Source organism: Furipterus horrens, unplaced genomic scaffold, assembly GCF_987537825.1.
Source record: "Furipterus horrens unplaced genomic scaffold, mFurHor1.1.pri manual_scaffold_3, whole genome shotgun sequence".
Taxonomy (NCBI): domain Eukaryota; kingdom Metazoa; phylum Chordata; class Mammalia; order Chiroptera; family Furipteridae; genus Furipterus; species Furipterus horrens.
Window position 1 is genome coordinate 29,656,423 of NW_028327173.1, and position 20,031 is coordinate 29,676,453.

General features: G+C 50.3%; 1 protein-coding gene across 8 annotated transcripts in view; it reads left to right on the forward strand.

Moving 5' to 3' along the window:
• ST3GAL3 (ST3 beta-galactoside alpha-2,3-sialyltransferase 3) overlaps window positions 1–20,031 on the forward strand; it is a 194,143-nt gene that overhangs the window by 153,392 nt on the left and 20,720 nt on the right. For 7 of the 8 annotated variants that reach the window (XM_090269286.1, XM_090269287.1, XM_090269283.1 and 4 more), the window contains 4 exons: window positions 5,563–5,657; window positions 14,568–14,631; window positions 15,489–15,584; window positions 15,882–16,068. In XM_090269286.1, coding sequence (XP_090125412.1) covers window positions 5,563–5,657; window positions 14,568–14,631; window positions 15,489–15,584; window positions 15,882–16,068 — 442 coding nt within the window. The remainder of the gene's footprint in view (window positions 1–5,562; window positions 5,658–14,567; window positions 14,632–15,488; window positions 15,585–15,881; window positions 16,069–20,031) is intronic. The other variant, XM_090269290.1, reaches the window with a different exon arrangement.

The following is a 20,031-nucleotide window of genomic DNA, read 5'->3' on the forward strand; positions in this document are numbered from 1 at the left end:
ATGGAGCCGGTCACCCTGAGCTGCTCCTCCCTCTTCCAGCCAACTGGCATTTCCTAAGAACATGCTGTGTGCTTGGCTATGTACCAGGGGTGGAAACATGATTATTTCAGTGTGTGATAAGTACTTGGAGGACAGAGTGCATGGAGGAGAGTGGAGACCTGCGGAGGGCTTGGTCAGCACTGTTTGACTCAGGAAAGACTCCGACCTGTCGATGTAGAAAAGTTGGAGTCCTTTGAAGAATGGACAGAAATGGAGCATGTGAATGAGAAGGGGAAGAGAATTCCAGGCAAAGGGAACAGTGAGTGTAAAGGCATGGAGGTGTTAAAGAGCCTGGCAGAGTCTAGAATCTGTAGTAGTTGCATAGACTAGAGAGGAGAAGAGGGGGGGTATCTGAGGCAGGAGAGGAGCCAGATCACGGGAGCTTTGCAAAGCAGACTATCCTGTAGCAGCAGTTGCAGTTGATAGAAACCTGTATCAAACTAATTCAAGCAAAAAGGAAATATATTGACTTGTAAAACTGTTAAGTTCAGGGCTAAACTCTCTCCAGACCCACTAGAATCTAGAACTCAGTGTCTTTCGCACCACATCTTGGCTCAGGTTTTCTCTGGGTTTGACTGTTCTGTAGACATTTTCCCTCTGTACCTGCAGAAGATGGCTCCAGCAGTTCTAGGCCCAGGCTCAGCACTTTTTTTTTTTTTTTTTTTTGTAACGGTCCAGATAGTAGATATTTTCAGCTTTGCAGGCCATATATTCTCTTTCACAATTACTCCATTCTTCTGTTACAGCATTAAAGCAGCTGTAAACATTAGTAAATGAATGAGTGGCTGTACTTTAATAAAACTTTATGAAAACAGGCAGCTGGCCTATGGACCATAGTTTATATAAGCCCAGTTCTAGGCTTACATGGTCTTTTCTGCTCACTAGCTCAGAAAAAAAGATGCTCCCACATCGCCCGTTGCCCAAATATTGAATCTCAGAGAAGAACTTGATTTGTCCCACTTGGGTCAGGTGCCCATTGTTGAGCCAGTTACCGTGGTTCTGAGGGCTGAAGTATCTTGATTGGCCCGTCCCAGTAGTGGTGGTGGAGTCAACTCAACTGGGACCATATGGAATGAAAAGTAGGATGAGCTCACAAGAGAAAAGGGAGGAAATTCAGATATCCACTGCAGTGTGTCAACAAGGAAGAGCATGAACTGAGTGCCCCAGTAACCAGTGATGATCCAGCTTGAAATTGGTCCTGACACAGCCTCAGGGCACCAGGCCAACCCTGGCAGTGCCGATGCACGCCCTGCCCTGGCCTTTTCCCCCTGTGCAGAGTTTGCACCTCAGCTGCTTGATTTACACCCAGTCAGAGTCAGAGTGTACTTCCCCACTCATTTCTTCTTCACACATTGTTCCACCTGCCTGGGTGGGACTAGAGGGAAGATTCACTGGGAGGGGCTACCAGGCTGAAGCTCCTCTGCCCTAGGTGGGTGCTGCTTCGCTCTGTCCAGCCTCAGCAGTCTCTCTCCTTGTCTCGATGGGAAGGTTCTCTTCACTCTTGTGCCTTCACCTACACTTCACTTGTCCTTGAATACCCTTCCCAACATTACCCACCAGGCTCACATTTACTTGTCTTTCAAGGCTCAGCTCTATTTTGTCACCTCCTTTAAGATTGTCCTGTAACCCTAAGTTGATCTAATAAGACCTTTCTATCCCTACCTATTCCAAAATACCAGATGTACAGACGTATTATTTTATGATTGTTTGTTTACTTGTATCTGCTATTAGCTCTTTAAGGGAAAGACCAAGGCTAATTTACGTTTAGGTCCCCAGCCAGCCCTCAGCACAGGACCTGGCACTGAGTAGACAGGTAGGTTTTAAAGAGGGCAGCAGCTTCGTGCTCATGCATGGGATAGTACTTGTGGTTGATACCTGCTGTTTGTCTTCTTTATCTCTGGGCTGCTTCCCACTGGACATATGCCCACCTGCCCTTCCATTTCCCATTCTTTCTCCTCAGACTCTTGCTCTCTCTCCCATGGGACTCATTGGGTGGTCAGCAGAGGGAATGGCAGCCAGGCAGAAGCTTGCAAAGCATTTAAAAAGTGCAGCCTTTGCTTACTTGGCTTGGGCATGTACCAGGGTCTTACTGTGCAGGGCCATTTACAGTAGACCAGGTAGATTCTAGAAACCTGTGTCCCTCTGCCTTGTCTACCTCGCTACTTCCCAGATCAGGGTCTGGAAAGATGGATCTGTAGGGTTTGGCTTCCACCCCACTAGATGACAGTCTCACTTTTGGGAGCCCAAGGCCTATGGCTGAATCTTAACAGGCTAGTGTGCTTTGGCCCCTGGTCTCAGGACCCACTACTGGGCTCTGTCTTCCTTTTGTTTCTTAGGCTGTTTGAGCTCCTCATACTTCCGGGGAATACTGACTAGAGGGTTGGCCACCCACCAGACAGGCACAGGTGGAGAGCTGAAGCTGTGTGTTGCCCTAATACAGCAGACCCACATCTGGAGGCACCTTCTGCGGTGGGACTGGCAGAAAGTAGGAGGAAGACTGCTCTGAGTGTGTGGTGCCCACCCACAACTATTGCTCACCCTCTAATAAGACCCAGTCAGCTTTCCTGCTGCTTTCTGGGTACACGCTGATATCCTGGGCAATAGGAAATGGTTTAGGTCAATGAGCCAGAGTTGGGGACATCACTTTCTACACAGCACCTCAGCCATACCACTGGGCATTAAATGAACTGGTCCTGGGTTGCCCTTCCTAATTGGTTGGAGTCTGTAGGTCTATGGGCAGGTCAGCCTCTTGGGTCCAGGGTCCCAGCCTCGCTGTGAGAAGGACAGGGTTTAGGCCCACCCTCAGCACGTGACTTCCTAGAGTCCCGAGTTGCCAAACTACTATTACACTCTAGGATCTAAGGGGGAAAGGCAGGTCCCAGGGCAACTTCCGTCTCCTCCTTCCCCTGGTCCTTCTCACGCACTCACACACACCCTACTGAAACCTGATCCTGAGGCTGCCTGGCATGCTGGGGCTCTCCATGGGGCTGGCGGGCTGGGGCCTGTCTGCTGGAGCCTGCCCCACCCTGCCCCCTAGGCCAGGGCAAGCAGGTCAGGCATCCTACACCCCCACAAGTCTGACCAGTCATTCTGCACCTCAGGGGCCACCTCCGCCCTCGCCAGGCCCCCAAATTGACTCTAGTCTGGACAGAAGCCCCTGGATTCTACCCCAGGTGCAGCATTACACCCTTCCCAGGCCACCTGCAGAATGAACACAAACATACACACACCACCTCTACCATCACCCCACCCCATTTCCTGTTGTTTATGGCCCCTGGCTCAGCTTCCAAGGCTCTGCAGGCACGGAGCCACCTCACCAGGGCTGAACAAAACATAGTGGAAACACTAGAGGCAGAGTACAGGTCTACCTGGGGCAGTTGGGCAAGATTGTCCAGAGGAAGTAGCATTTGGACTTAAGGGTTTTTCTAGGCAAATAGAGAGGGGAGGGGGTCGTGTATCCTTGTACATTTGATTGGGGGAGGGGGTGCTGATTTGTGTCAAGACTACCAGCAGCTTATGGTTATTTGAGCCATTGTGAATTAGGAGAAAGTTGTAAAAAAATAGTCAACAGAACTGTCTAAAAGGTAATATGGGAAAAAACAAAGTCAGTACAGATATAGATCAAAAGGTTAATGTCTCTGTATTGTAGGATTATGGGTATATTTTTTATTGATTTTGTGTTTGCATGCACTTATTTGTATTTTTCTCCAAAATTAACATATAAGTGATATCAAAAATGAGGGTTTTTTAAAGTAAATATTAACATAATGAACTTTCTAATTAGCTGATAAAAGGGGGGAAGGGAGAGGAAAAGAAAAAAATATGTTAAGGCTGTTTGGCTAGATCTTAGGAGATTTTATTAGCACATGACATCCAGTACATATTAGAAACAGATAAAATCCTGTCCAAGCCTGAGAAACTTTGTGAAGGTTTTGTAAGCTCAGCCCCAACACAAAAGGAGAGATTCTTGATGCAGGCTTTTCTGGGGACCTTGTTTCCTTTGCTTTACACATGAACTATGGCCAGGACCCTCAGTGCCTCTAGTGTAGCATCAAATAGAATAATTTACTTAGATTTTCTATACTAGGGATGAGAAACATGCACGACCCTTGTGCACAGAAGGGAAGCGAGCTGACTCGAGTCCAAAGGAAAGCTGCTCTGTATGCAGGCACGGCCTCTCCATGCGGTCAAGTGTGGCAACTTCTACCCAGCAGCAAGTCATGGGGAGGGAGCAGGCCTGAAAGTTTTCTGCCTCTTTCAAGTTCACCTCAAAATCTCTAATATTATTAGAGTGATGATTGATATAATTTTTCTTGAGCATGGAGATTAGTGATGAGGAGAGTGAGAAATGCAGACTTGAGTCAGAGCACATTGCAGGGTAAGTTCCAGCTTCTGGGCTTAGAAGGCCTCTCCTCTACTTTTCAGTTTTTCAGTGGCTGATTCAGTCAAATTAGAAATAGACAGAGCCACCTAAGGCCTAGGCCTCCACACATTCCTTCCTCCAGGAAAGCCCTAAGCAGGCACCACAGCAAGACTCAGTGCACAGTAGGTGACCAGCTGCTGGCCCCTTCCAGGGTGCTGGGTTCCATGTGAAGTCGGGCTGTCCAAGAGCCTCTGAGAGCTTGGTTCCCCTGTACCTTTGCGCTCTTCCCTCACTCCCTTCCGCATCCCTTCGGCCTGTTCCCCTCAGGCCTGCACGCTGCCCTGCCCACTTTCTGGCTTTCCCAAGAAAAGTGAAACTTGCCTTTTCCTTTCTCCTCAACTCAGCATCACTTTACCCTTCCTCCTCTTCTCTTTCACCTCCCATCCTTCCTCCAGGCCAAAATTATCCCTTCTCCTGAAGCTGCTTACCGTCCCTCACTTCCCAAAGAGCTTTGCGTTCCCTCTGTCCTTCCCTCTGCCAGTAGATGTGCTCAGGCTCCTGCCTGTCTGAGGCCTCCCTCAGCCCTGCCTCCCAGCCTCTGGGTGCTACACTTTCTCGCTTCTCTTCCAAACCTCCGTCTCCATGGCTGTTCACCTGCTTTGTCCTCACATCATGAATTCTCCATCCTCCTCACCCTGGGTGGTCCCCCTCTCAGGATTCTCTCCAGAATTCTGTGTGCCTGCACTGACTGTTCAGGGTTATTTTTCTGCTCCACTGGACAGTCTCATCTCTGTGTTCCTGTAGTGCAGGAGCAGTGTAGGCAGCAGTGACTATTTGATGGATGCATGCCTGCGTAACCTGCCAGAGAGCTTCCAGCTCAGAAATGTTGATCCCTGGTGAGCAGGTCTTGTCTCCCAACTCATATAGCTGACCACATAAGGACTGGCTGGACCTGCTCTTTTAAACTCAGACTGTGTGGAACAAGATCTGTCAGACTCCATACAGCAGCTACCCAAAGAATAGGCTGGGGTAGGAAGGGTATGCAGGAATGTGAAAGGTGGCTTACAGCACAGCCATAGTCAAGGCAGCTGTACAGAAGAGCCAACCACTACTCTAGCCTATTGCATTTGGGGATCCTCAACAGCCCTGTTGTATTCCAGGTTCTCCAAGCCAGCACCCATGTTCCTGGATGACTCTTTCCGCAAGTGGGCTAGGATCCGTGAATTTGTGCCGCCTTTTGGAATCAAAGGTCAAGGTATGCTGGGAACCCTGGTCCATTCTTCATTAATATTTTATCTTCCAGACCATCTCCCTACACTTTAGGACGGGGCTGTACCCTCAGAAGTGCCATGCTGGGGACCTACCCCCTCCCCCACTCCCAACAATGCCTTACATTCTCTTCTCCTTTTCCTTTCTGTCTTTTTTTTTCTTCTTTAATGGAATGTTTACTCAGAGCCCACCACTTTGTCAGGACTAGATATACAGCAATGGAGTAGACGGTTTTGGTCCCTGTCCTCAGAAACCTTCAGTCCAGTGGAGATGCAGACATTTAGAGTGCAGGACAGTAAGGGACCTGATATAGCAAGAACATGGTGCTGTGAGATCAGAGAAAAAGGGTGCCAGAGATGTTGGCGCTAGAGGACTAAGTCTGAGGTAGAAAATCCTGGAGAAAACAGAGGCTGTCCTCCACAAATGCCCCCGCCTCTCCCATCATCCCTCCTGGTGTTCTTCACCTTAACATGGTCCCCTCTCCAGTCCTTTCCTCTCCTGTCCAAAGCCAGCCTTTCCCCCTATACTCTCAGACCTATCTGCTTCCATTGCCTTAGGGACCTCACTCGTGTAGTCCCCTCCTAACTTACGGTTTCCCATCCCTGATAGTTGAACAAGCTCTGTTTCTTTGTCGGGTTCCTGTACTGTCTCATAGCATGGTAGAGTATGAGCTTTAGGGTCAGACACAGAAAGATCAGATCCCAGTACTGCTTTTTTACTAGCTGTGACCTTGGACAGGTTTTAGCCTGTCTGTGCTTTAGTTTCTTCATCAGTTAAATGGAGAGAATAATGCCATTGCATTAGATTGTGGTCAGAATTAAATAAGATAACTGTTAAAGGGGTGCTGTCATGTGGCTGGGGGACCCAAGAATACCTGAACCCTCTACTCAGCCAGTCCATCCCTCCCTGAAAAGAAGACAGTGGCCAGCAAAAAGACAAAAGGTTTGACCTCAAACCTCGAGGGACAGATCTAATCGATTGGGTTGAACCATGTGAAGAACTCCCTTTTCCTGGGTTCAGGTAGGCAAGCAGTCTACTACTCTTTTCTCCTAAATCCTCACTCAACTCTGATTCTACTAAGCTATGAAGTCCAGGAAAGGCCAATACAGAGCCCATCAACCAGCAATAAGAGAACACTTGAAAGTTTATGCTTCTGCTAAGGTTCCCCACCTAGAAAACAAACCCAATTCATATTCTTAACCTTGGCCAATTAGTGGCATATGCTTCTCCTCATAGGTGAAACTGGAAGTGGGAAAACAGAGGGAATCTATGGCCTTCCCTGAAGCCCACCATAAAGGATATCTGAAAGCACTTAGTATGGGACATTCCTAAAAGATTTGTTTCCTTACCACCTTCTTATTCAGCTGCTGGAAAGATTAGCTGTGCCTGCTGTCCCTTTTTTCCTCACCATTTACTCCTGGAGAATGCCTTCTCCCTGACCATTCACTGAGATTGCAGCATCCCCTGTGAGATGCAAAGGACAGTTTCCAGTCCTTAACTTGACCTCTCAGCAGCATCTGACAGTGTTAGCCATCCCATCTTTAGAAAATTATGAGGTTGGACTTCCAGCCAAGATGAATGCCTAGACAGACACGCTGCATCTCCCTCCACAACTAAGAAGGAATACAACTACCTCAAAACTAGAGACAACTAGAAGTTCCAGAAAATTGAGCTGCATGGAAGTCCAACAAACAAAGATATAAGAAAGAAATACTCATCCAGACAAGTAGGAGGGGCGGCGCTGGGGAGGAGAGGATGCAGTGCAGTGGCAGCAGCAGCTGCGGCAGTGATGGCAGCAGCAGGTGGGTGGAAAGTGCAGTCACTTGTTTTAAAAAATGGGGAGGGACACCTGGGGAGCACTCCCAGCACCAGACCAGACCACGCAGCTCATGGTCCCAGCGCCGGAGAAAATAAAGCCTCATTGCTTCTGACTGTGAAAACCAGTGGGGGTCGGGGCAGAGGAAGAAACTGCTGGTCTCTTAGCAGAGTCTGCTTGTTTAAAGGGCTCCCACGGTCCTAGAATGTCTGAAGACCCACCCACTCTGGGAACGACGTTCAGGGCAACAGCTAGAGAAGTGGGAGAGGTGCCTGGGAAAGGGTCCAGTGCTGAGCAAGCAGCATTGTTCCCTCTCAGACACCACCCCCATATACAGCGCCACAAAATGGTGAAACGGGTCACCCGTACTGATGAATACCTAAGGTTCCGCCCCTTACAATGTAACAGGTGCAATATCTCTACCTAAGACACAGAGGCAAACAAACACAGGCGCCTGTCAAAATGAGGAGACAGAGAAGTATGGCCCAAAAGGAGGAAGAGATCAAGGTGCCAGTGGGAGAACTAAGTAACAAGGAGATAGCCAACCTAACAGACGAGGAGACAGCCTACCTAACAGATGCAGAGTTCAAAACACTGGTGATAAAGATGCTCACAGGCTTGATATATATGCTTAAGTACGGCAAACACATAAGGGAAGAAGTGAAGACTATGCTAAATGAAACGAAAATCCACACAAAACCAACGGTGAAGGGAAGGAAACCGGGGTTCAAATCAAGAATTTGGAACATAAGGAAGAAATAAACAGTCAGCCAGTACAGAATGAGGAAACAAGAATTGAAAAAAATGAGGAGAGTTTTAGGAACCTCTGGGACAACTTTAAATGTGCCAACATCCAAATCATAGGGGTGCCAGAAGGAGAAGATGAAGAGCAAGAAATTGAAAGCTTATGTGAAAAAATAATGAAGGAAAACTTCCGAATTTGGCGAAGGAAATAGACATACAATTCCAGGAAGCACAGAGAGTTCCAAACAAGCTAGACCCAAAGAGGACCACACCAAGACACATCATCATTAAAATGCCAAAGGCGAAAGATAAAGAGAGAATCTGAAAAGCAGCAAGAGAAAAGAAGAGAGTTACCTACAAAAGGGGTTCCTATAAGACTATGAGCTGATTTCTCAAAAGGAACTTTGCAGGCAAGAAGGGACTGGCAAGAAGTATTCAATGTAATGAAAGGCAAGGCCCTACAACCAAGATTACTCTATCCAGCAAAGCTATCATTTAGAATGGAAGGGCAGATGAAATGCTTCCCAGACAAGGTAAAGCTAAAGGAGTTCATCATCACAAAGCCATTATTATATGAAATGTTAAAGGGACTTATTTAAGAGAAAGAAGATCAAAACTATGAACATTAAAATGACAACAAACTCACAACTATCAACAACTGAATCTAAAAAATAAAAACAAAATCCAGCTAAGCAAACCAGAACAGGAATAGAATCATAGGTATGGGGATCATTTGAGGGTTATCAGATGGGAGGGGGAAGGGGGAGAAATGGGGAAATGGTGCAGGAATTAAAGAGCATAATTGGTTGGTACAAAATAGACAGGGGAATTTTAAGAATAATATAGGAAAGGATGAAGCCAGAGATCTTATATGCACAACCCATGGACATAAACTAAGGGGGGTGGGATTGCTGGAGGGAAGTGGGGGTACCGGTCAGAGGGGAGCAAAGGGAAAAACATTGGGACTACCATGACAACATAATCAATAAAATATATTTTTAAAAAGTTATGAGGTTGTTAATTTTAATTTTGGAGTCATCCTTTCTTTACATGAAATATTTTAGGCATATCAAAAATCATAAAAACTAATTTAATGAGCATACATGTATTCTCTACTCAGCTTAAGAAATAAAACATGAGATGCAATTAAAGCTCTGTGTGGTCCTTCCCCACTCCTTGCCTTTCCTTCCCCAGGACACCATTATCTTGGCTTTGGTATTACAATTCCAGGGCCTGTTTATATGTCTCTATACATATTTAAGGAATCGTTCGGCAGCCGTCCGTCTCGAGAGACGATGGTGTAGCTTCTTAAGAGTCTATCTGCACCGCCGAGAATGGCTGTGCAGTCCGACTCGGGAGTGACACGGTATCTGTCTCCTCCCGTGTTGAATCGACATCTTGCGATGACGCTGGAGTGTCCTCTCCAGTGAAGCTGAAGCTACAGAGCCTGGGCAGGGTGATATGGAGGGTCTGCTGTTGCCCATGCAGCAGACCCCCCCTCTCTTCGCAGCTGAAGGGCCCAAGGGAAAGACAGAGTCAATACAGCTTGGCTTCAGGTGCGCCGCAGGAGTTGCCGGTGTTAACTACAACGTCAAACCGCCTTAGGGACTCCGGCTCCGGATTTTCTGTCGGGGTTTACTCCCTTAGCCTTTCCCCTGAAGAGGTATGCCGCAAGGCAGCGGAGGTTTTTTGGAGTCAGAGTTTTCCTTCTCTGATGTGCCCTGACTGGAAGATCGAACCAGCGACACTTAGCTCGCAGGCCGACGCTCAATCCACTGAGCCAAACCAGCCAGGGAAATATTTAAGGAATATATGTATGTATACTCACTATATATGTATATTTGTATGCATATATGGCATTTTTGCATATTTTTAAACTTTACAAATAGTAATATGTGTGTGTGTTTCAATTTTTTTTTTTTTTTTTTTTGCTTATGCTTTTCAGATTTATCCATACTGATACACATAGCTCTAGGTCTTCAGTTTTTTTTCTGTTACTGTATAGTATTCTACATACCATATTTAATGTTTTTTTTTGCCTTCAATGTTTTGCTGTTACAAACAGTTCTGCAATAAACAGTCTTGTAGAAGTCTCTTTAAACAGATGTGTGAGCACTTTGATGCTGTCTGCCTAGGAGCAGGGTTGCAAGATCTCAGTCTGTGCACGTCTCTATCTTTACTTGATATTATTAAGATGCTAGCTGGAACATCAGGACCATGTGCCCCGGACTTACTGCAGACCTTCCGCGGATCAAGGGTGCCAGGAAAACCGCTGTCATCGATAGGGAACTGGCACGACTAAACATCGACATTGCGGCTCTACAGGAGACCCGGTTGGCCGACAACGGAACTATCAGAGAAACCAACTACACCTTCTACTGGCAAGGGAAGTCTCCGGACCAACCAAGACAGCACGGTGTTGGGTTCGCTGTGAAGAACACGCTTGTTAACTCCATAGAGCCACCCACAGGAGGCACAGAGAGATTACTTACCCTCCGATTGTCAACAACTTTCGGCCCAGTCAGCATTCTTAGCGCGTATGCCCCAACCCTCTGCGCCACCACCGAAGAGAAAGAACAGTTCTACCATGCACTGGACGAAGCGTTATCCAAGATTCCCAGAAGTAACGCTCTCTATCTCCTTGGAGACTTCAACGCAAGAGTAGGAGCCGACCACATGGCCTGGCCCACCTGCCTTGGAAACTTTGGGAGAGGAAAGATCAATGAGAATGGTCAGCGACTGCTTGAGCTTTTGTGTCACCACGGCCTGTGCGTGACAAACACATTCTTCAAGTGCAAAGAGATCCACCAGGTGTCATGGAGGCACCCCCGCTCCCGTCATTGGCACCAGCTTGACCTCGTCATCACCAGAAGAACGGATATTGGCAGCACCCTCCTCACCCGCAGCTACCACAGTGCAGACTGCGACACGGACCATGCCCTCGTGGTAAGCAAGGTGCGCATAATGCCGAAGAGGTTGCACCACTCCAAGATGAAGGGTCGCCCACGCATCAACACCAGTTGTGCCAGCAACCCAGTTAAGACCCAGCAATTCATCAACAAGATGGAAGATGCACTCGGCGAGGGAGTGGCGGCAGATGACATTATCGAATCCAATTGGCCACGTCTCCGCGACGCCATATACAACTCCGCCATTATTGCTTACGGGAAGAAAGAGCGGAAGAACGCTGACTGGTATGAGGCTCACTGGGAAGAAATGGAACCCGTGATCGAGGCTAAGAGGAAGGCCCTACTGGCTTACAAGGTCACGCCCACTCCCAGTACACTTCAAGCTCTACGGGCTGCCAGGAACAAAGTCCAGAAGACCGCCCGCCACTGTGCCAACACCTATTGGCTAAACCTGTGCAGAAGCATTCAGGAAGCCGCCGATATAGGCAACGCACGAGGAATGTATGAGGGTGTCAAGAAGGCAACAGGCCCAATCCCCTCCAAGATCGCCCCCCTTAAGTCCAAGACAGGTGAGGTCATCACTGACCAGGAACAGCAAATGCGGCGGTGGACCGAGCACTACCTCGAGCTGTACGCAACGAAGAACACCGTAACAGACACTGCTCTTAAAGCCATCCCAGACCTACCAGTCATGGAGGAGCTAGACACCCCACCTACTGCGGCAGAGCTCGGCAAAGCCATCGACCGCCTCGCTTGCGGGAAAGCGCCAGGAAGCGATGGAATCCCTCCAGAAATCCTAAGGAGCGGGAAACCAGTCCTGCTACAGCCGCTCCACCATCTACTCTGTCTCTGCTGGAAGGAGGGTTACATCCCCCAGGATATGAGAGACGCCAACATTATCACCATGTACAAGAACAAAGGAGACCGCAGCGACTGCAACAACTACCGGGGCATCTCTCTCCTCAGCGTCGTCGGCAAAGTATTCGCCCGGGTCGCTCTTGCCCGCCTGCAGACCCTTGCTTCCCGCGTCTACCCAGAGTCCCAGTGTGGCTTCAGAGCTGGCCGATCAACAGTGGACATGATCTTCTCCCTACGCCAGCTGCAGGAGAAGTGTCACGAGCAGCATAAACCACTCTACCTCGCCTTTATTGACCTCACGAAGGCGTTTGATCTGGTCAGTCGAAGCGGACTCTTCAGCTTGCTACGGAAGATTGGCTGTCCACCACATCTGCTTGCTGTGGTCATGTCCTTTCACGACAACATGCACAGCACGGTGTCCTACAACGGCGCAACCTCTGAGGCCTTCCCAGTCAGCAGCGGAGTAAAGCAGGGCTGCGTCCTCGCGCCTACGCTGTTCGGAATCTTCTTCTCCATGCTCCTCCAATACGCCTTTAAGGACTGCAGCGAGGGTGTCTTCATTCACACCAGATCCGATGGCAAGCTCTACAACCTGGCCCGTCTACGAGCCAAGACCAAAGTCAAAGAGGTGCTCATCCGTGAGATGCTCTTCGCCGACGACGCAGCTTTGACATCACACTCCGAAGAGGGACTCCAGCAGCTAGTCACTTGCCTTTCCCACGCATGCAAGGAGTTCGGACTAGCCATCAGCCTGACGAAGACGAATGTTATGGCTCAAGGCACGGGGACTCCCCCATGCATCACCATCGACGGATACACCCTGGAGGTTGTCAACGACTTCACTTACCTCGGGTCCACCATCTCGAGCTCTCTGTCAGTCGACTTGGAGGTCAACCGGAGAATCGCCAGGGCAGCCACAGTTATGGCCAGACTGAACCGGCGAGCGTGGAACAATTCCAGCCTCACTGAGAAAACCAGACTGCGCATCTACCAAGCCTGCGTACTCAGCACTCTCCTCTATGGCAGCGAGACGTGGACCACCTACGCAAGGCACGAAAGGAAACTCAACAGCTTCCACATGAGGTGCCTGCGACGCGTCCTGCAGGTCGCCTGGCAGGATAAGGTCCCCAACACCGAGGTGCTGAAGCGAGCCAATATGAGCAGTTTGCATGCAGTTCTTAGCGAGAGACGCCTCAGGTGGCTCGGCCATGTCAAAAGAATGGATGCAGGCCGTATCCCCAAAGACCTCCTCTACGGCGAGCTAGCAGAAGGCAAGAGGATGACAGGGCGCCCAAAACTGCGGTTCAAAGACATCTGCAAAAAGGACATGACACAATGCTCCATCAATCTCAACACATGGGAAGTTCAAGCAGACGACCGCCTAGCCTGGAGGCTCGCGGTCAGGCAAGGTACGTCACGCGCGGAGGCTGCGCGCAACGAGGAGGCGGTCCAGAAAAGATCGAGGCGGAAGCAGCGTCAACAGCAGCAACAACAGCCATCTGCCTTCACCTGTACCAAGTGCGGCAGGGATTGTCACTCCCGAATCGGACTGCACAGCCATTCTCGGCGGTGCAGATAGACTCTCAAGAAGCTACGCCATCGTCTCTCGAGACGGACGGCTGCCGACGATTAAGATGCTGTCCACTGTGGTTGCACCAATTTACTTACTTTATACGTAAATCTTTATATACATTATGTGTTTATATTTCTAACAATTCCGCCGAGTAGGAATTACCATTTTTATTTGAAAGAGGAGGAAACTTAAAGCACAAAGAAAGTAAGTAATTGATCTAAGGTCTTAAGCAGCAGCTCCAGGATTTAACTCCCAAGTCAGTATTATTATACATTATATTATAATCCTCTCATTATACCAGAATTGGAAAGGAGAGCAGTTACCATTGCAAGAGCCAGAGAGAGGCCAAGAAGAATGAAGTCTGACTAGTGGGCACAGGCTCTGAGCGCACAGAGGGCAGGGGCCCTTGCTGAGGGCAGCCTGAGGGGTGTGCACGTGCGCCCATGCCAGGCTGCGGGGCTTGAAGAGGTTAGGAGGTAGACAGCCTAGCAAAGGCAGGATTAGAGACCGGCAGTGTTGAAAGGAGGAAGAGAGGGGAAGACAGTGTCAGAAATGAGGCAGAGTGGTCTGGCTCGGGGAGCTGATTGAGACCACTCTTCTTCATCATTAGTTGTCTCATTGACTCTCTGGTGTCTACTCAGTGGGGGCACAGAGATGAGCATAATGTGGTCCCTGTCTCTGAGCAGGTACTCCCAGGCCTGACCACAGAGCCCCCAAAGCCAAATGAGACTACCAAGGAAGGTCTGGGGAAAAACTGCATACCGGTGCTGGGGCCTGGCTCCAGGCACAGCTAAGTGTGCCTGCCTGTTCTCCTGCCCCCACCTCCTTTTTCAGGGAGAAAGTTAAGCCAGCAGCCCGGCCAGCCTTATGCCAGAGCTCCCTCTCTCCACCTCCACCCCAGCCCCAGGAACATATGCCTTCAGACTGGCTAATTGGAAGACATTTCATGGGAACCTAAATGACTTTCTAACAGTTACCTCCCCCCTCTATCCACAGACAGTCTGATCAAAGCCATCTTGTCAGTCACCAAAGAGTATCGCCTGACCCCTGCCTTGGACAGGTGAGTTCCCCGCTGCCCAGCTTCTTGCCCTTCAACTGCCAGGCATGTACAGCTGGCAGTTCCTGGACATGTGCACACATAGAACACACATTGGGGTGGGTGAGTAGAGAGGTGGGGCCATCTAGTTGGGCTTGCACCCAAGGGCTACAGGCACTTGGCAAGACATCTCAGTTTTCAGACAGCAGAGGTCTGAGAGTAAGAACGGAAGACACTGGACTGGGATATGCCCATCATTGGGACTGAGGAGCTGGGTGGTGGGGGCAGCTGCAGGGGCCATGGCTTATATCCAGGAGGCAGTGATACTTCTGAAGCCAACAGACCCTCAATGGAAGAAACCCCAGGATCAGGGGTAGGAGAGCCAAATGAGTAGGGCTCCCTAGTGGCTTCTGGGAGTGTCGGGGCTTCTGAGTTGAATATGGTCCAGCCCTAAGTCCTGGAGCCTCCAGTCCCATTCCTCTGTTCTTGCTTTTCTGGCATAGCCCTCAAGCTAGGCCCACATTTCCCTCTCTCCTGAAAGCTGCCTAAATCCCGCTAGCTCTTGAGGAATCTGTAACCCAGAGTGCCATCTTATCAGAGCCTCCTGTGTCACCTCCATGAAGTGAGTGTCTGAGCCATTTCCACACCCATGCTTTTCTGGAGAAGTGTCAGGGAATAGGGATATCTGAGAGTTCCAAGTGACCCAGCTACCCACAGTGTGGTTCTAGCCTCTTCTCAGAAATGCTGCCATAAACCCATTGGTCTTCTTCCTCTATCCCAGGCTGTGCCAGGTCGAGGGCATGGGGTCAAGGGCAAAAGGGATAGGGGAGAAGGAGACCTGGTGGACAGCTCTCCAGAAGTCTCTGTCTCTCTCCTCTCAGCCTCAGCTGCCGCCGCTGCATCATCGTGGGCAATGGAGGAGTCCTCGCCAACAAGTCACTGGGGTCACGAATTGATGACTATGACATTGTGGTCAGGTGAGCTCCCCAAAGCAGTGCTTCAGGCACCTGCATGTCCTGGCCCAAACCCTGGTCCTTGAGCCCATTGAGAACTGTCTGGCCATGTGGCCAGTTGGGCTGCAGGTCAGCAGAAGCCTCAAGAAGAACCTTGGGTTGGATGATTTTGGAACAGAAAGCCAGATGGCTCCAGGTGACCTGGGCTCCCCATTCTCTGTACCTGGGGTATTCCGGGGTCAGAGAGCTTCCCCAAACATAGACCCACAAACCATAGACAATGAGCCCGAGGCGGGCTCTGACTGAGCGTGCTCTCTGTAGACTGAACTCAGCACCAGTGAAGGGCTTTGAGAAGGACGTGGGCAGCAAAACGACACTGCGCATCACCTACCCAGAGGGTGCCATGCAGCGACCTGAGCAATACGAGCGTGATTCTCTCTTTGTCCTCGCGGGCTTCAAGTGGCAGGACTTCAAGTGGTTGAAGTACATCGTCTACAAGGAGAGAGTGGTGAGCCTCCTGTGCACCAGCTCCTTCCCATCTTGCCCTGGCCTTGCCCAGCTGCCAGGTCAGCCCCTTCCTCTGAACCCAGCAAAGAACAAAGAGGAACCTTTCAAAAGGAGCATTATTGACCCGAAGTTGAAAGACACCCAAACTCAACTGAGGGACAGAGGCCAGATCTCACCAAGAGTGACTGGCCCAGTTTCTGGAGCTAATATACCTGATATCTGCTACCTGTCTCCAGATACCCGGGCTGTAGGTCTTTTGTCAGCCTTCTCTAGCTATACCCCAACCCCCACCCCAAATCCCTCCCCAGCATCCCCTGTGTGCCCTTCTCTGGCTTTAGATGCCCTGGTAAGGAAAGCGCTCGTGTGGCTAGCCCTAGTGTTACTCCTAATTTTCATCCTCTCCTGCCCTGACCTTGTAGTCAGGGCCTCCTCAAGTCCCTCTTACTCTCTGTGAGGTCTCTCTGACTCTGGTTGTGTGGGTCCATCCTCATTCCCAGCCAAAGGAGGAAGGCCTTATTTGGACCTTGGGGCCATTCTGCAGGGACCACAGACCCCTCAACTTGAGGGTGCCAGTTCCCAAATTCCTGTGTAAGTCCTGGTCTCTCTCTACTTTGTACTTGTACCACTGACCTGCCGTTCGGTCCCCAGCTTGCCATTGAGTGAGTCATCCCACTCTCGGAATGATTCTGTACTCATTGTTCTAGGCAGGCAAGGGTCGGGCCTGTTTCTTTAGGGCCATGTAGGCTCAGATTGCTCCTTAGTGGACCACACACTGAGTCCTTTCCTGAGTCTTCTGTATCTCAGCTCTGGGCCTATAGGGACACCTGCCAACTTGTCCAGGCACAATCCCCTCAACCAGCTGTCACCAGCCACCCCAGGGGAGGGGCACTGCAGAGTTCACACCATTCACCTTCCAGTACCCAAGCCTCCTACAAGAGGGAAGTGGTGACAGATGGCCTGCTGCCTAGAGTAAGAAGCTAGTTTTTTCTGGACGGTTAGAGGAGAATTGAGGGGCGGGAACAGCTTAACCTGCCTATGGAGGTCTCAGTGCAATTTGGTTTAACTCCACAGCCCTTTCCCAAGCAAGGCCAAGTGCAGGCAGTTTCAGGTAGGTAGCAAGTGAGAGAGAAGACAGAAATTCAGGAATTCAGGTAGGTGGGACAGTGGGGACGGAGACCCCCCCTGAGAGCCAGGCTGAATGAGGCAGCCAGGCTCCACTGGGTCCAGCCTGCTCACCAAAGGGGAGGAAAGGGTTTGGCTTCAGCCAGCCCCAGCTGTAAGTGCCCCCCCCTCACTGCCCACGCAAACCAGGCAGGGAATGGGGGCTGAGGGAGCACTTCTGTTTTTAGAACACTAGAGCCTGAGACACTAGTGACCTCAGAGCCCTTCTCTTTGCTTTGAAGGCAGTAAAATTAGGATCACAGGCAGGTACTTTTAAGGGAGAAATGGGAACAAATTGGGTCTGCTTTGGTGAACCCCAGGGATCCTGAAGGCTGCTTTATCTCCCTGACCTGACCGTATGCCCACCCCCTCCTTTCCTCTGCCCATGGACACATGTCAGAGGAGCTCCCAGAGGGCAGGACCCTGGTCCTATTTGCTTTTCTTTTTTACCTTTTTTACCTTTCTATTGCCCAACCACCATAAATGATCTGGAACTGGCTCAGACACCAGGTCCTGCTTCCTGCTGGGATAAGATAGGCAGCCCAGATCAAGAAGTATGCAAGATGGGCCAGGGCCAGCCAGGTGGGTGTTATTATATATTCCTTCTAAGAACATCAAGGTCAGTTCATTCAAGGCTCTTACAATTCATCCAAGAGAACAAGGAAAGAAAGGAGAAAAGGAAGGAAGCCATCTAGAGCCAGAAAACTCACTGTACTCAGGCCATTCAGGGAGCAGAGAGCAGGGCCTCACTTCTCCCAGGAGGACTCTGAGGAGCTCACTGCCTCGCCTGGCCTTGGCAGCAGGTTGATCAAAGGTACCCATGCAGGTGGAATGAGGAAGTGTGGGCTGTGTTCAGACACACGCTCAGCTGTGCTGATGTTTATGTCCTGTCCTGTCCAGGCCAGACCTGTATTGGTGACAATTCCTTTGCAGGGTTGGTGGCGTGAGTGGGGAGGAGAGGTAGGGGACAGGGAGGAATCCTCTGAAGTTCTGTGAGCCTTCCCTGGCTCTAATGTCAAAGATAATTTGGATCTTTAGAATGAGCTGCCAGAAGGAAGCCAATGAAGCCCATGGCCTCACCAGTTCCAGCACCAGAGCAGGCCTGTCCAGGCCCTTCTGCTACCCAGGAAACCTCTTCTTAGTACCTTCTCCACCCAGGTCCAGGGCTAATGCCTTCGAAGGACCTCTCCACTCTGCTTCACTTTTCTGGGCTCTTGAGACCCAGGTAAATGTGGGAGAGGCTGCTTCTCCAGGCCCCTCCCACCTGGTGCCCAGCTGCAGGTCTGTCCTGCTTCTGCAGTGAAGTTTCTAACCATGCAGCTGCTGGAGAGCTCTCTGCACCTGTTGGGAGCCTCACCTGCAGAATTCTGGCAGGAGGCAGTTCTGTGTTCAGGATCCAAGGCCTGGCTGGGCAGGGCTAGAATAGGCATTGGGCCTCAGTCATGGCTGCTTTCTGCTGCTTGCTAGGTGAGCGGCTGCTCATTGTGTGTAACTTTCTGGTACCCAGGAGTCCTGATGGAATGTGCAAAGATGTGGGAAAGAAAGACTGAACCCCCAAACAGCCTGTGTTAGGCCTGGCCATACCTACTTCATCCACACAGGACCTCTCCTCATCACCATTTGTGGTCATTTGGTTCCCTGATTCACTGGGCACTAGCACCAATAACTCTAAATAAGTTACCAAAAGGCCTTTTACCTCCCAGATCCCGGGAGCCCTGACGAAGCCAGCAAGCAGGTCATGTGCACTTGGGGCAGGTCAGAAGAGCACCAGTGGGCTACTGAGTGGAGAAGCTGGGGTGGGGGGGGAGGGTGGGACCTGGGATGTGACAGTGTAGGTTTGTGTAAGTCCGTGGTGAGAGGGGCAGTCTCCAGCTCCTGTGAACTGCTCAGAGGCACACCTGGCTCCACCACTCCGTGTGCTCACTTGTCCAGCAGGCGTCACTGAGCTGTTGTCTGTGTGGGCACTGTGCCACTCCGCAGGGACGTGGAGATGAATTCAACACTGTGTTGGACGCACAGTTGCTCACAGACTAATGGGAGAGATGGTCCTGAAACTATAGAGTTCTAATGCAGGTGGTAGGTGCTGCGGCCTGAGCAGCCTCCTCCTGATGTCTGAAGGCTGTAGGCTTCCGTCCGTTGTCCTGGGGCCTGGAGAGGACAGGACTTGTGAGCGGCAGAGCTTGCCACTCAGTCCCCAACCCCCTCCCCAGGATGCCTAGTAACCCAGAGCTTCAGAGGCCCCAGGGGGCTGCCCTCCCAGTCCCCTTGGCTGCCTCCTCCTCCTTTTCCATTCTCATCCTCACTCCTGAAACCAGTAAGCTGGCCTCACTGCTGAGGGGCTTCTGACTGGTGATCAATTCAGTGAGGCTTGGCAGCCTGGGCTGGGCTGGTATGGGAGTGTTTCCAGCCCAGCACGGAAGGAGCAAGGAAAAGGGTTGGGGGTTCACCTGTGGACAGTCCTGACACAGGCTTGACCTACTAGCTGTATTTCCGTCCTTCGGGAAGGAAGGAGGGATTTAAGAGGCTGGCCAGGGTCCCACATTCATGCATACAGGAACTAGGCCTCTCTAAATTTGGAAGAGACAACATGGTTTGAAAGGGAAAGGCAACTATGGAGTTATGTCGACTTAGACTGAAATGCGGACGCTATCAGTCAGCTGGGTTACCTCAGGCAAATAAATTACCTAGGCCCTTAGATGTCTCATTAGTGAAAAAGGAGTGGTGCTGCCCAGCTTTCATTATTTGTAATGGCCAGAACTAAACCAGATGAAATATAGAAGTGCCCGGCATAGTGCTTGACACT